Source organism: Ovis canadensis, chromosome X (assembly GCF_042477335.2).
Source record: "Ovis canadensis isolate MfBH-ARS-UI-01 breed Bighorn chromosome X, ARS-UI_OviCan_v2, whole genome shotgun sequence".
Lineage (NCBI taxonomy): Eukaryota > Metazoa > Chordata > Mammalia > Artiodactyla > Bovidae > Ovis > Ovis canadensis.
In genome coordinates, this window is record NC_091727.1 from 98,459,624 (window position 1) to 98,476,288 (window position 16,665).

The 16,665-nt window shown below is 44.6% G+C and overlaps 1 protein-coding gene across 1 annotated transcript; it reads right to left on the reverse strand.

Moving 5' to 3' along the window:
- Positions 1–7,085: 7,085 nt before the first annotated feature.
- On the reverse strand, positions 7,086–8,081 carry LOC138930010 (putative MAGE domain-containing protein MAGEA13P). Its single transcript, XM_070289644.1, has one exon. It carries the CDS (start codon positions 8,079–8,081, stop codon positions 7,086–7,088), a length of 996 nt encoding a protein of 331 aa, XP_070145745.1.
- Positions 8,082–16,665: the final 8,584 nt, after the last annotated feature.

The window sequence follows — 16,665 nt, forward strand, 5'->3', positions numbered from 1 at the left end:
CATCACCGACGTGATGGACATGAGTTTGAGTGAAGTGAAGTCACTCAGTTGTGTCCGACTCTCTGTGACCCCATGGACTATAGCTTACCAGGCTCCTCTGTTCATGGGATTTTCCAGGCAATAGTACTGGAGTGGGTTGCCATTTCCTTCTCCAGGGGATCTTCCCGACCCAGGGATCGAACCCAGGTCTCCCGCATTGTAGACAGACGCTTTACTGTCTGAGCCACCAGGGAAGTCGGGGAATTGGTGATGGACAGGGAGGCCTGGCGTGCTGCAGTCCACGGAGTCACAAAGAGTCAGACACGACTGAGTGACTGAACTGAACTGACTGATCCTTACATGGAAGAAAGAGAACTAGCTAACTCTCTGGCCTCTTCTATAGGCACCCATTCATTAGGGCTCTGCCTTCATGACCTAATTACCTCCAAAAGACTTCACCTCCAAACATATAAGCATTTGGAGAAGACATAAATATTCAGTCCATTGCAGACATAGTTTAAATTATATGAAACTGTGCATGTAGAGGAAATGACATAGAATACAGGAGTTTGCAGAAAGGGCAAAAATGACAGGTTACTTGAAATCATAAAAGGTTATATAAAATCATACTCTTCTTACTACTGTAAGAAGAATGTCTTACAGTAGTAATTAGTTATGTTTAAAAGTGTACAATAGTGATTAAATGATTTGATATAGAGCAAATGTATATAAAGGGAACAAGGTGATGACATGGGAAAATTAGGAACAGCTTTAATTTTTCAAGAGGAAAATGCTAGCTAACTTATTAAATGACATTGCTAAAAAAATGGTATTGGAAAAGTCATTGGTGCTTATTAATTCACTTGCACCTTTATTTCTTTAAATTGAAGTATATTTTCACATGCATCTTTTTTTTGGAGAATGTGAAACCTACATTTTAAAAATAAAAAATGAAAGTATTAGAAAATATCCAGTTGTAAAGAAATAAATCATATGTATATATTTTACAGCTAAAAAACCGATAGAAACACATTTGGACCAAAATGATTTGGCAAAATTCAGAGGCTGATTAATTTCAGAAAGTAGGCTATGGTCCAATAAAGAGAAAATGTTCACATAAGGAAAGAGGCTATGTAGTTGTACTTAAAAAAAAAAAAGAACAAAAGGAAGGAACAAAGGGAAGAGAGAAAGAAAAGTAAAGAACAAGGAACAAGGAACACAGTGGTTAGAATATCCTAAGGCACACAAATGGGCTTCCCTGGTAGCTCAAATGGTAAAGAATCCGCCTGCAATGCAGGAGATCCCAGTTTGATTCCTGGGTCAGGAAGATCCCCGGGAGAAAGATAGGCTACCCACTCCAGTATTCTTGAGCTTCCCAGGTGGTTCAGAAGGTAAAGAACCCACCCACAGTGTGGGAGACCCGGGTTCGATCCCTGGATTGGGAAGATGCCCTGGAGGTCAGCATGGTAACCCATTCCAATATTCTTAGCTGGAGAATCCCCATGGACGGAGGAACCTGGTGGGCTAGAGTCCATGGGGTTGCAAAGAGTTGGACATGACTGAGTGACTAAGCACAGCACAGCACAGCACAAGGCACACAAATAATTTTGAATCATATCAATAATCATTAATGGTTTTGTTAGGTCAATGTGTGAATGAAACCATGAAAATAGTGAAATAGTTGAGTGCAGAAAATAAGTATGTGAAATATAGCCAACAACAGAGCATAAAGCCTGCAGTAGAGAAAATTATCAAAATTATCAATTACAACACTTTTTACATGATATTTACTTTGTGAAAGATAATCATGAGTTGGGAAACTGTGTGTTGATAATAGTCTATGAAAGAAAATGGTAAGTGTTCTAATGAAAATGTTACATCAGTCATAAGAAAATAAAAGCGCATTTTCAGGCGCAAGTTGGAATTAATGCAGTAATGACTGAAGAATATCATTTTAAAATAGCATGATTTATTTATTATGAGCTCTGACAAGAGACACATAAACAACATTCATAGTAATGAATGTGATAATTATAATTCCTTCTCAAATTGCCCATATACTCTCCTTTGTATAAATATTGGATCCAATCATATCATGGAGAATATGATTTAGATGTAAATGTAATTTTACTTTTTGAAATACAAGTTAATACTTTTTCTGGAGAGAAGTCTTTAAAAAGGAGATGGATTCTTATCTGTGCAGCACTGTCTTTGAAAGTGTGAGGGAAGTTGGATACTAATTGGATTGCATTTCTTTTTCTTTCTAGTCAAACAAGCAGTAGGCAAGCCAGAGGCTGGGTAAAATTCAGCAAGAGGTTGATCAAATTTTTTGCAAACAAACCATCTAGAGAATATGTATTTATTTTGGCAGTCAAAATCACATTTAAAACATTTATAGCTATAAAGGTAATTCATATATATTTCCAAAATGTTGGAAAATTTTAAAACCATGAATAAGAAAATAAAGAAATCATTTATATTTCCAGTAGTAGAGAAACTAAAGAGCCTCTTGCTGAGGGTTAAAGAGGAGAGTGAAAGAGCTGGTTTAAAACTCAACATTCAAAACACTAAGATAATGGCATTCAGTCCCATCACTTCATGGCAAACAGAAGGGGAAAAAAGTGGAAGCAGTGACAGATTTTCTTTTCTTGGGCTCCAAAATCACTGCAGACAGTGACTGAAGCTGTGAAATTAAAAGACACTTGCTCCTGGAAGGAAAGCTATGACAAAACTAGACAGGGTATTAAAAAGCAGAGACATCAACTTTGCTGACAAATGTCCACATAGTCAAAGCTATGGTCTTTCCAGTAGTCATGTGCGGATGCGAGAGTTGGACCACAAAGAAGGCTGAGCACCGAAGAATTGATGCTTTTGAATTGTGGAGTTGGAGAAGACTCGAGAGTCCCTTGGACTGCAAGGAGATCAAACCAGTCAATCCTAAAGGAAATCAACCCTGAATATTCACTGGAACGACTGATGCTAAAGCTGAAGCTCCAATACTTTGGCCACTTGGTGCAAACAGCTGACTCATTAGAAAAGTCTCTGATGCTGGGAAAGATTGAGGGCAGGAGGAGAAGGGGATGAAGGAAATTAAGATGGTTGGATGGCATCACTGACTCAATGGACATGAGTTTGAGGAAACTCCGGGAGATACTGAAGGACAGGGAAGACTGGTGTGCTGCAGTCCATGGGGTTGCAAAGAGTTGGACACAACTGAGCAACTGAACAACAAGAGAGAAATATATTGGTGACATTTTGCTGTATATTCTCCTAATTGTATGTATGTCTATATTAACATAAATGTGTCCCATAGCCTTTCAATACTAGATATAATGTGAATGAGATTAAAATTTGAGGACATTTGTCATGACTTGATAATTTAGATTTTAAATTTGGATTATAGAACTTCTGCTTCTGACCACAGTGGAGTGAGAGGAATGGAACTCATACCTGGATATACCTAAAAATCCAGATATGAAAAAACTTTCAACTGATTGGACATCAGGTCATGAAGGACACTGATCTCTAAGAAATGGAAAGCAAATGAATTAAGTCCTACAGTGCCCCAGTTTACACCTGGGTAGATAATGCAGGCCAATCTTCTGTCCTGGATGACCTGGTGGCAATGAAGACCAGCAGTCATAGCTCCAGGACACCCACCTTCTAGTGTCCCAACAGCTCAGAAACCAAGGGAGGCAGCCTGAGCCAGGGACAACACCTGGATCATTTTTCAATGCATGCCCACACCTAGCCCTTTAGCCATAGAGTCTCTGAGGTGATTAGTCCCAAGGATTGCCTCTCCAGTTGCCCTCTCCTGGTGGCTGCGCATTGCGTTCCACTCTTCACAGGTGCCCCTGTCTCAACTGGTAGATGTCGGTCCCCAACCCCACTCACTCACATAGCCCTAGCTTCTGTGGAGGGGTTCACTCTACACAGAGGAAACACCCCAGCCTCCAGCAGGCATCAAGACAGCTTTCAGCCCAGGGGCACTGGCAAGGGTGCCCTGCACCCCTAGAGGTGTCAAGAAACATAGCTCATCCAAATGATGGAGGGAGGCAGCTGTGCTCTTTCCAACAGGACACAGCGGGTGGTGGGGAAGTGAACGGGTGGTGTCTGGTGCATGACTGGCCCACTCCTCCAATTGACTTACCCACTCAGACCACACTGAGATCTCCAGCTGTTCACGAATGCTGATTCCCCAGCCTATTTTTTAAATTAATTTATTTAATTGGAGGCTAATTACAATATTGTAGTGGTTTTTGCCATACATTGACATGAATCAGCCATGGGTGTACATGTGTTCCCCATCCTGAACCCCCCTCCCACCTCCCTCCCCATCCCATCCCTCTGGGTCATCCCAATGCACTGGCCCTGAGCACCCTGTCTCATGCATCAAACCTGGACTGGCGATCTATTTCACATATGATAATATGCATGTTTCAATGCTATTCTCTCAAATCATCCCACCCTTGCCTTCTCCCAGAGAATCCAAAAGTCTGTTCTGTACATCTGTGTCTCTTTTGCTGTCTCGCATATAGGGTCATCGTTACCATCTTTCTAAGTTCCATATATATGCATTGCTGCTGCTGCCACCACTGCTGCTAAGTAACTTCAGTCGTGTCTGACTCTGTGTGACCCCATAGACGGCAGCCCACCAGGCTCCCCCATCCCTGGGATTCTCCAGGCAAGAACACCGGAGTGGGTTACCATTTCCTTCTCCAATGCATGCAGATGAAAAGTGAAAGTGAAGTCACTCAGTCGTGCCGGACTCTTAGCGACCCCACAGACTGCAGCCTACCAGGCTCCTGCATCCATGGGATTCTCCAGGCAAGAGTACTGGAGTGCGTTGCCATTGCCTTCTCCATATATATGCATTAGTATACTGTATTGGTGTTTTTCTTTCTGACTTACTTCACTCTGTATAATAGGCTCCAGTTTCATCCACCTCATGAGAACTGATTCAAATGCATTCTTTTTAATAGCTGATTAATATTCCATTGTGTATATGTAGCACAGCTTTCTTATCCATTCATCTGCCAATGGACATCTAGGTTGCTTCCATGTCCTAGCTATTGTAAACAGTGTCCAGCCTATTCTTACAAGGCATTCAGTACCATCCACCCAGGTTCCCCACCATCTCTTCTTCTGGCCCCTGAACTCTGGACTCAGAGAGCCCCACCAGCCTGCCTGGGCCTCTTCTGAACTGGTTTTGTAGGTGGCTTCTTTTCTGGACTTTGGCAATTGTTCTTGCCAGGATGCTCTCAACGACCCTCACTGACTGATTGTGTCCTGTCTGATCTGTATCCCTGGCTCCTGGTCATTCTGGCTCATTGCTTGCTTCTTGAAACAAAGGGGAAAGGTCCTGCTGACATTAAATCCTGCCCTGAGGAATCCCTTTACTCAGGACTTCACTGCCTAAATCCGTCTTTATATGGGTGAGGAATTAAATTAATTTTCTGCTTAACCTAATGAGAAAAGGGGAGACACAAATTAAAATAATGTTGATATATTTGGGGCTGTTCCACTGGGAGCAGGGCACCGTCTTCAGAGAAGAGGAAGTGATAAGCTGATTAGCAGGCCACATTCCAGAGTTGGACAGAAGCGCACATGAAGGAAGACCACTGGAAGGGTGTATAAGGCAAGGAAGTGCCAGACCCCAGGAAAAAGTGTCAGCACCCAGGCACAGTCAGCTTTCAAGGAGCCCTGGGGCTCAGGCACAAGGGTCAGAGGTAAATTAAGGCCACACACAATCCAGAAATCCAGTTTAATTCTCATCATCACCTTTCTTCTTTGGTCCTGCTTTTAGTACCTTGGCCACAGGGCCCTTCTTTCTGTTGCCATAATGCAGTACTGGGAAGAGAAATGAACTAAGAGACAAAAGGTCTGCCTCAGGCTAGGAGGAGTCGGACAGCCTGGATCTCAGTGAATTCAGACCAGGAATCCAGTCCCAGCTTTGTCACTTACTGGATATGTGATACAGGGTCCATGGCCAAGTGGCCAATATGAGCCTTAGGTTCTTCATTTGTGAAGTGGGTTTAACAAGCCCTGACTTTTGGGACTGTCAAGCACATGGCCTGGCATTTAATGGACCTTTAATAATAACAATAATTCTAATAGGATTTTGACCCTAGACTCTATCATTCTCCTGGGATTGTGTGTGTGTGTGTCTGTGTGTGCGCATGTGCGAGTGTGCTCCATGGCATCTCAGAGAATATGCAGCACTCTACAACATAAAACAACTGAGCCTCAAATGTTGCTTTGTAAACAAAACTAAGTAAATTTTCCTTGCTAGTAGGTATAATCTTTAATTTGGATATTGGGAAGTCTTCCCCAGCTGAATGCAACTCAAAACTCCCAGAATTTGAGTCAAGGACTAACCCTTTCCTTCCTCCCAACTGCTCTTCCATCCAAATGACTATTTTCATTCATTTCACCCCTAGCAAAGATCTGGCCCTTGCTTAGGGTTGGCCAAATTACACTAATGATAACTTATTAATAATTAAATGTCCTTTCAGTGACATGGGCTCTGTTTCTCCCAGCATGGAGAAAGTGCCAGCCTATGGGCACTGCTTCAAAGAAATATCAGCCTTTTCTCAGGAAATCCTTTTAGGTGGTGTGTACTGAACACCAAGTTTGTACACTGTATTTCGTGGTGTGGTGACAGAGGGCAGGACATCTTCCACACCTGCTCCAGATGGAGAGTGGGCTCTGTTTCTCTGTGATCCCAGAGGAACTTCCAGGGGCAATTTTCAATTCTAGGCTTTTCTCACACCCCTAAGACCCACCTATAAGCATAAATAAGCCAGTGAGCCAGGACTCTCATTTATTAGAATTTAACTTCTCATACATTGTTTAATTAGCCAAGCAAATATAAGTGTATATCTTTAGCTTTACAAAACAGCAGACAAAAAGAGATATAGGATTCTTAGGATAACCACATTTTACATTTTTTTCTTCTGTTTCTTGATCCCATCTATTTTATTGTTGGGCTCTTGCAGGTTTCTAAGGAACTTTCTATTCCAATGCCAGGCTTAACAGAATAGAAAAATATTTATTCTAAAATCTGACAGAAGGCAATAAGTGTGTGGCCAACGTCATTTATGAACCTAGATGCTGGCCATGGCAGAAGTAGCATCCCCAGTGGCAGCTCTCTCCTGGGCTTTCTCTTTCTCATCTCTCAAAGCTTCCTCATACCAGGATGGGAAGGAAGTGGGGTCAACCCCATTGACCTTGGAAAAAAACTTCAGGATTTTCATCTTGCTGGTTTCAGCATGGGCCCTTGGACCCCACCGGAATTCATAGCATGGAGGATCACTGTTGGGCACCTGCTGGTACTCCAGATACCTTTCCTCCACCAAATCTTTGGTGATGAGCTTCCTGGGCTCCCCGTAGATGAAATCCTTCTGCCCAGCACACACTCCAATCATATTTAGCACTTTCCAGATTCTCTCCTCAGTAACACGGTTGCCCTCCATGAAGATCACACCCAGGATATATATCAGGAAGCCGGTCTTGGGCATGCTCTGGCCGTCATTCAGCATCCCATCGTAGGTGAGACCTAGTGTCTTCTGGAGCACATAGGAGTGGCTGGTTGGGTCCACTTCCTTTGCTTCAATGCCGAAGACAATCTCCATGCATTCACAGGCTTTGCTGAAGATCAGAGGGAAGTGATCCTCATGCTCTTTGGTGACATTCTCCAGTATTTCTGCCTTTGTGATGGGCTCCTTTGTTACATATTTGACCCTCATCAACTGTACCAGTTGAGCCAACTTCTTGTTTAGCACATCACCGAGCAAGAACGTGGGAGCCTGGAAGCTGCTTGGACTCTCTTCTTGGCTGCTGCCCTCATTTGATTTGCTAAGCGGAATGGCTTCAATGGTAGTGGAGGAGGAGCAGGCCCCCTGAGAACTCTGGGGAACACTCTGTGTCCCAGCAGTAGGCACAACCTCTGGGGTGCCTTGGATCAAAGAAGAGAGCAAGGAAGCGGTGGCCTTCTTCTCCTCAGCTACAGGAACCTGTGAACCCATCAGGCCCTGAGCCTCTTTTTCAGCCTGAAGGCCTACTTCAAGCTTGTGGCTCTGATTCTTCTGACTGTGAGGCATGGTGATGCTGTTGAGGGTGGCAGGCAGAGATGAAGGCAGAAGGTGGTAATTAGAGCTAATTGATCTGAGGAAGAGAGGAAGAGTGTGAGAAACTCAATCCTGTCAGCTCTGACCAAGGCTATCTTAACAGATCTTCCCGCAGATAGTGCTTGGAGTGGGGCTGTGGTCTCCTGTCTTCCTGACTGATCTGTGCCCTAAGAATCCCAAGAAAGCTCCTCAGGGTATAACCAGCTGGCTTAGCCTGCACATTCCAGGTAAGACAGCAGAGTGTGCAAGGTTGGGCACTGTGGTGTTCCCTCTGTTCTGGTGTGGCAGACATTCAGGGACATCACCTTGACTGACTCCTGGCCCTGTCTGGGCTTCTTCTGCTCAGCTTACCTGAGGACACACATTTCAGACCATGGCCCTCACCCCCAGGATGACGTGAATCCCTATAAGAGGAACTAAGGGGCACCTCAGGCTGCAGCTGCAATTACACTCTTGCCCCCAACTCAGAGCGCTGACAGGAGGGGGAAGGCCAGACTTTGTGATGTCCTCACACCTCCAAGGTGGATGGTCCCATCAATGTCCACTGAGAGGCCTCATCTTTCTCCTGTCCAGGCAAGCCTGCACTGACCCCTCTGCTGCTCTGAGACAAAACTCTCAGAACAAGAGTTCACATTCCTCAGACCAAGAGGAGGAAGTGAGGGGGGTGCCACATTTGGCCACACCTGCCCAGGGCCTCCCTGGGGTGACATAAGAGCTGGATTAACTCTGGGGAGCCAACTCTCCTGGAATAGGGGGTTCATGGGAGTCCTTATGTTGAGACTTGTAACTCTTCCCTCTGCTGACCTGAGGTAATCCTCCTGAAACTAAGGTCTCACTTCCCTGAGATAGCAGAGGAGAAAGTGAAGGGGCACCACACTCAACCACACACCCTGGATCCCTGATGGCTGAGAGCAGGGGCAGGGAGGCGTGGGCCCCATCTGTTCTTCAGTAGTGGGTCCAATCCTCCAGTAGACACCTGGCAGAGCCTGAGGCTCATCCCTCTGCTGCACTGAGCCTCACAAAACCAGCAGATGCAGTGGGGGGGAGTGCATTCTTCCCCTTCAGCTGACCTGTAGCTGCACCCTTTAGGCCCAGGCCCTGCCTCCCAGAGACCAGACAAGGGAGTGGGGCCGGGGTAGTGGGGTGGGCAACACAGGGTACTGGAGCAACCCTACTTGGGAGTCTACTGAGGCTGATGGCAGGAGTGAGACGAGGCCAGAGATCCATCTCTCCACAGCTGAAGGGCTTCTCTCTCCTACCTTCAGAGTCCTCACCTCCACTCCTGCTAGGGCTGGGGCTCCTCCTTCTGCTGACCCAAGGGTGAACCCCTCAGACCACAGCAGCCACCTCACAGGGCCTACTAAGAAGGCCAGAGGCCAGGAATCTGCCAGACAGGCCTGTGGGGTCTCTGGGGCCAGCAGCAGGGGCAGGGTGGTGTCTGCACAACTCTGTCTGTGTCGGGGTTCCTGTCATGTAGAAACACTCCTTTCCTCAGACTAGAGAGGGCTTCTGTGGGGTGAAGGCCACCATGTCTGAGCCGCCGGGGAGGGTGGGGTGTCAGGAGGATGGAAGCGCCTCCCTGAGCCTCTGACGGTAGAGAAGAGCAGGTCTCTGTGGGTCTCCTCGACCTCTCAGCCCACCTGGAGCCCACTGTCCCCTCATCCTGCAACCACCATTGCCCTGAGGTGCCAGAGACAGAAGTCAGAAGACAAAGAGGGGTGCAGTGCTCCCTAGCCCTGCTCAGGTTGCCTCAAGTCTGACAGCAGGCAGGGTGGGCATCATGGGCCCCTGGCTCCCCAGGGAGTTCCCCTCAGACTCACAGGGCAGGATCCTCCGCATCCTCACCTCCATGTCTCCCACCCTGTGTTCCCCACCGACAATGCCATTGTGCCTCAGTTCCCTGGGGTGGAAGTTGAGACACATCCAGAACCCTTGCCTGAGGTCTCCCAGGGACAAAGGCAGGGGCAGAGCATGCCAGAGCCAGGGACTAAGCGGGCCTGCTCTCCTCACTCTGAATACTCACTTTAAATCCAACCAACCTCTGGCGGGGCCTGGACTTCTTCCTCTGCTGCCCCTCAGAGGCACCTTGCTGGGAAAACCCCGCAGGTTTCACCTTTACCACGGCACTCTGTGAGTGCCCTGCCTGGGTCCACCTGATGCCTCACCCTTCAGATAAGGAGCCTTCCCTCCCTAAGAAGGGAGGAAAAGGGAGCCTCCACCTGACAGGATTGTGTGGGGGTCCATCGGAGCTGATTGCAGGGTCAGGGGGCTCTGCATGGCTCCCTGTGTGTTCTGGGTTGGGGTCACCCTCATCTTCTCCTAGGCCTGCATCCCCTGCCTTCAGAAGGCCCTTCTTGCCCGAGATGCCCACTGCAGAAATGAAATGGGTAGGGTGGTGGCACCTGTTCCTGACATTCCTGCTTGGGGTCTTGGGTACGTTTCTGTGGCAACCCTCTGTTTGGGATGGGCAGATAATTCAGCCCTCCATAAGGGTCCTCACTTTCATGCTTGGCAGGGTCTGGGAGTCCTTCCTTGGTTGACCTGAGTGCACCCCTCAGATCAAAGCCCTCACCTACGTGTAAATGTCTCTTTTGCTGGTGGCAGTCAAGATTCTGCCACATCTGACTATCTCCCAAGGTCTCCCAAGGCTAACAGCTGGGGTAGGATGGGCCTGGGGAACAGTTTCTTCTGTGGTGGGAGTTTTTAGTCCTCTCTCAGGATCATCACCTTGATTCCTGTCACTAAGTTAGCCTTCTCCCTCTGTGGGCCAGAGTCTGTCCATATCAAATCAACTGTGGAAGACAGCTGCCCAAGCCTGTCATCCTGGAATAACTTGACTGAATTTGTTCATTATTTCTAACAGTTTTGTTGTTGTTGTTGCTGAGGTTTTACAGTTTTCTGTGTATATGATTATATATAATACTGCCTTTACTATTTATTGTAAGGCAGGTCTAGTGGTGATGAGCTCCCTCACTTTTTTTGGTCTGAGAAAGTCTATATTGCTTCTTCATTTCTGAAGGAGAGCTTTGCCAGGTGTGGAATACACGTGAATGTATTTCATTATTTTCCTTTTAATGTCCATGGAATCAGAAGTGATACTTCCTATTTCATTTCTGATATTTGTAATTCTGTCTTCTTTTCTCTTGGCTAGCCCAACTAGAAGTTTATTAATTTTATTGATTTTCCAAAAAAACCAATCTTGTGTTTCCTTGATGCTCTCTATTGTTTTCCTGTTTTCAATTTCATTGATTTTTTTTTACTCTATTTTTCTCTCTGCTTTCTTTACAGTTTTGTTAAGTTATACTTCCATTTTATGTATTTGTTAAGTTATACTTCCATTTTTATTTATACTTCCATTTTATATTTTTAAATATATATATATATTTTAAATCTCTTTGGGCTTTTTTCTTTAACTTACAAAATATTTAGAAGTATGGTATTTCATTTCTAAATATTTCAGAGATACTCTACCTTCTTGTTACTGATTTTCAGTTTAACTCCATTGCTGTTTGTGAACAAACTTAGTATAATTTCTATTCTTTTAGGTATGTTTAATGGTTCTGAATTTGTTCTATCTTGATAAATGTTTTATGTCACTTGAGAGTAATATGTATTCTGTTGTTGTCGGATGGAGTATTTTATAAACGTCAAGTAGATCAAGTTGATTGATAATGCTCTTCAAGTCACCTGTTTTTCTACTGATTTTCTGCCTTTTTGATCTATCAATTACTTCCAGAGTGGTAGTGAAGTCTCCAAATATAATAGTAGATTTGCCTATTTCTCCTTTCATCTCTATCAGATTTTGCTTCACATATTCTGATACTTTGTTTTTAGTTGCATATGCATTTAACATTTCTATATTTTCTGAGAGAACTGACTTATTTTTCACTATGTTATGTCTCTCTGTATCCCTAATGAATTCCTTGCCCTAGAGTCAAAAACAAAAACCAAACAAAAATTTTTTTCCATATCTTTACTGTTAGCCTACCTGAATCTTTATCTTTAAAATGAATTTCTTGTAGACAAAATGTGATTGGATATTGTTTTATATCACTTTGACTATCTGTGTCTTTTAACATGTATATATAGATCATTCACATTTAAAGTGATTGTTGATATAGTTGAATTAATGTTTACTATTAATATATTTGTAACTGTTTTCTATTTGTTTCATTTATTCTACATTTTCCTCCACTTTTTCTGCCTTCTCTGTTTTTATTTAAGAATTTAATATGATTCCACTTCATCCCCTCTTTTAATTGATCTATATCTTACTTCTGCTTCATTGACTACAGTAAAGCCTTTGACTGTGTGGATCACAACAAACTGGAAAATTCTTCAAGAGATGGGAATAGCAGACCACCTTACTTGCCTCCTGTGAAACCTGTATGCAGGTCCAGAAGAAACAGACAGAACTGGGCATGGAACAATGGATTGGTTTCAAATTGGGAAAGGTATACATCAAGGCTGTATGTTGTCATCCTGCTTATTTAGCTTATATGCAGAGTACATCATGTGAAAAGCCGGGCTGGATGAAGCACAAGCTGGAATCAAGACTGCTGGGAGAAATATCAATAACCTCAGATATGCAGATGACACCATCCTTATGGCAGAAAGTGAAGAAGAACTAAAGAGCCTCTTAATGAAGGTGAAATCGGAGAGTGAAAAGGCTGGCTTAAAATTCAACATCCAGGGCGGTCCTAAGATGGCAGAGGAATATGACCGGGAGACCATTTTCTCCCCCACAAATTCATCAAAAGATCGTTTGAACACTGAGCAAATTCCACAAAACAACTTCAGAACTGGCAGAAGACACCAGACACCCAGAAAGGCAGCCCATTCTCATTGAAAGGAGGTAGAACAAAATATAAAGATAGAAAGACAAAAGAGTTAGGGATGGAGACCCATCTCGGGAAGGAAGTCATGAAGGGGGAGAAGTTTCCAAGCACCAGGAAACCCTCTCACCGGTGGGTCTTTTGGGGGAGTTTTGGAATCCCAGAGGGTAACATAACCAGAAGGAAAAAAATAAAACACCCCACAGATTAGGCACGTAACCTCACCTCCCAGAGAAGAGGTAGCCCAGATGCTCGCATCCACCAGCAGTGAGCAGGGGCTGAACAGGGAGGCATGGCTGAATGCTTAAGGTAAGGACCGGGCCTGATTGCCCTGAAGACAATCTGAGGTAGCTAACGTGAGATAGCAACCCAAACTGGGATAGCCAGAGAGAGAGACAGAAAGAGAGAGAGAACTTTCCTGCAAAAAGCTCTAAGGCACAGCCTGGCCCGCTCACAGTACAAAGGATTGAGTGAAAACCAGAGGAGAGCTAGCCAACTGCAGACCAGTGCCCCCCGCCCCCCAACGCTGAAGGCAGGGAGGCAGGTGGGCGCCAGCCAGACTTGGAAGGTGAGGGGCAATCTCAGCCCCAGAGACAGCATTCTTCACTAAACTGTGAGCAGGCTCCCAGTTGCTAACCAAGTCTTCCTGGGATCCTGGATGGTTGACATCTGCCAGGAGGGTCACAGTCAGAGATCAGTTCCCCATGGCACACCTGAGATGACGCTCTTGCTGTGTACCCAGGAAACCGAGGGGTAGGGACCGGGGAGGTGATAAGATGCACAGCCCACCTGGGAGAAGGTGCTCACCAAGCACCTGGACGCCTGAGCTGCTCAGACCTGGGAAGGGCACAAAATGCAGGCCTAACCAAATCTGTGCCTTTGTGGAGTACCTGAAGATCATGACATACAGTCCCATCACTTCATGGGAAATAGATGGGGAAACAGTGGAAACAGTGTCAGACTTTATTTTGGGGGGGCTCCAAAATCACTGCAGATGGTGACTGCAGACATGAAATTAAAAGACACTTACTCCTTGGAAGGAAAGTTATGACCAAACTAGATAGCATATTCAAAAGCAGAGACATTACTTTGCCGACTAAGGTCCATCTAGTCAAGGCTATGGTTTTTCCTGTGGTCATGTATGAATGTGAGAGGTAGACTGTGAAGAAAGCTGAGCGCTGAAGAATTGATGTTTTTGAACTGTGATGTTGGAGAAGACTCTTGAGAGTCCCTTGGACTGCAAGGAGATCCAACCAGTCCATTCTGAAGGAGATTAGTCCTGAGATTTCTTTGGAAGGAATGATGCTAAAGCTGAAACTCCAGTACTTTGGCCACCTCATGCGAACTGTTGACTCATTGGAAAAGACTTTGATGCTGGGAGGGATTGGGGGCAGGAGAAGAAGCGGACGACAGACCATGAGATGGCTGGATGGCATCACTGACTTGATGGATGTGAGTCTGAGTGAACTTCAGGAGATGGTGATGGACAGAGAGGCCTGGTGTGCTGCAATTCATGGGGTCGCAAAGAGTCGGACATGGCTGAGTGACTGAACTGAACTGAACTGAAAACCTGAACCTGAGCGGCTTAGACCTGAGAAGTGCACACAAACCGGGGCCTGCTTTAGACGGTTCCCCTGCAGAGCAACCTGGAGCCTGAGCAGTGCAGACCGGGAAAGCACACATGCCATGAGCTGGGGCAAACCGAGTGTGGTCCATACACTATGAGCTCTCCCCACACACAGTGTTCCTCCCTCCCCACAGCACAACTGAACAAGTGAGCCTTAATAAGTGACCACCTTCAGCCCCTTGTGTCAGGGTGAAAATTAGACACTGAAGAGACTTGCAAACAGAGGAAGCTAAAATAAACAAAGAACAGGGAACCACTTTGGAAGTGAAAGGTACAACAGATTAAAACCCTGTAGTTGGCATTGACTACACTGGAAGGGGTCTATAGACCTTGAGAGGAAGTATAAGCTGGGACAAGGAACTATCTGAAACTAAAGTGACCCCACACCGTCCTCAACAGCTCCAGAGAAATTCCTAGATATATTTTACAATTATAATTTCTTAATATTTTTTTTAATTTTAAAGTTCTTTATTACTCAGGGTCTTTTCCAATGAGTCAACTCTTCGCATGAGGTGGCCAAAGTATTGGAGATTCAGCTTCAGCATCAGTCCCTCCAATGAACACCCAGGATTGATCTCCATTAGGATGGACTGGTTGGATCTCCCTGCAGTCCAAGGGACTCTCAAGAGTCTTCTCCAAACCACAGTTCAAAAGTATCAATTCTTCGGCACTCACCTTTCTTCACAGTCCAACTCTCACATCCATACATGAGCAATGGAAAAACCATAGCCTTGACTAGATGGATCTGTTTTGGCAAAGTAATATCTCTGCTTTTGAATATGCCATCTAGCTTGGTCACAATTTTCCTTCCAAGGAGTAAGCGTCTTTTAATTTCATGGCTGCAATCACCATCTGCAGTGATTTTGGAGCCCAGAAAAATAAAGTCAGCTACTGTTTCCACTGTTTCCCCATCTATTCTCCATGAAGTGATGGGACTGAATGACATGATCTTAGTTTTCTGAATGTTGAGCTTTAAGCTAACTTTTTCACTCTCTTCTTTCACTTTCATCAAGAGGTTTTTTAGTTCCTCTTCCCTTTCTACCATAAGGGTGCTGTCATCTGCATATCTGAGGTTATTGATATTTCTCCCAGCAATCTTGATTCCAGCTTGTGCTTCTTCCAGCCCAGCATTTCTCATGATGTATTCTGCATAGAAGTTAAATAAGCAGGGTGACAATATACAGCCTTGACGTACTCCTTTTCCTATTTGGAACCAGTCTGTTGTTTGTTCCATGTCCAGTACTAACTGTTGCTTCTTGATCTGCATATAGGTTTCTCAAGAGGCAGGTCAGGTGGTCTGGTATTCCCATCTAGCTGGTTTTAGAAAAGGCAGAGGAACCAGAGATCGAATTGCCAACATCTACCGGATCATCAAAAAAGCAAGAGAGTTCCAGGAAAACATCTATTTCTGCTTTATTGACTATGCCAAAGCCTTTGACTGTGTGGATCAGCAGATAAAGGAATATGATAAATGTCCACCAAACCAATCAAAAGAGGAGGAGATAGTGAGTCTACCTGAAAAATAATTCAGAATCATGATAGTAAAAATGATCCAAAATCTTGAAAACAAAATGGAGTTACAGATAAATAGTCTGGAGACAAGGATTGAGAAGATGCAAGAAGTGTTTAATAAGGACCTAGAAGAAATAAAAAGGAGTCAATCAATAATAAATAATGCAATAACTGAGATCAAAAGCACTCTGGAAGGAACCAACAGTAGAATAACTGTGGCAGAAGATAGGATAAGTGAGGTGGAAGATAGAATGGTAGAAATAAGTGAAGCAGAGAGGAAAAAAGAAAAAAAGAATTAAAAGAAGTGAGGACAACCTCAGAGACCTCTGGGACAATGTTAAACACCCCAACATTCAATCATAGGAGTCCCAGAAGAAGAAGACAAAAACAAAGGCCATGAGAAAATACTTGAAATAATAGTTGAACACTTCCCTAAAATGGGGAAAGAAATAGCCACCCAAGTCCATCAAACCCAGGGAGTCCAAACAGGAAAAACCCAAGGTGAAGCACCCCAAGACACATATTAATCAAATTAATGAAGATCAAATACAAAGAAAAAATATTAAAAGTATCAAGGGAAAAG

Excerpts from the sequence above, each read along its gene's own strand:
- LOC138930010 (XM_070289644.1), bottom strand. The coding sequence starts at position 8,081 with ATGCCTCACAGTCAGAAGAATCAGAGCCACAAGCTTGAAGTAGGCCTT.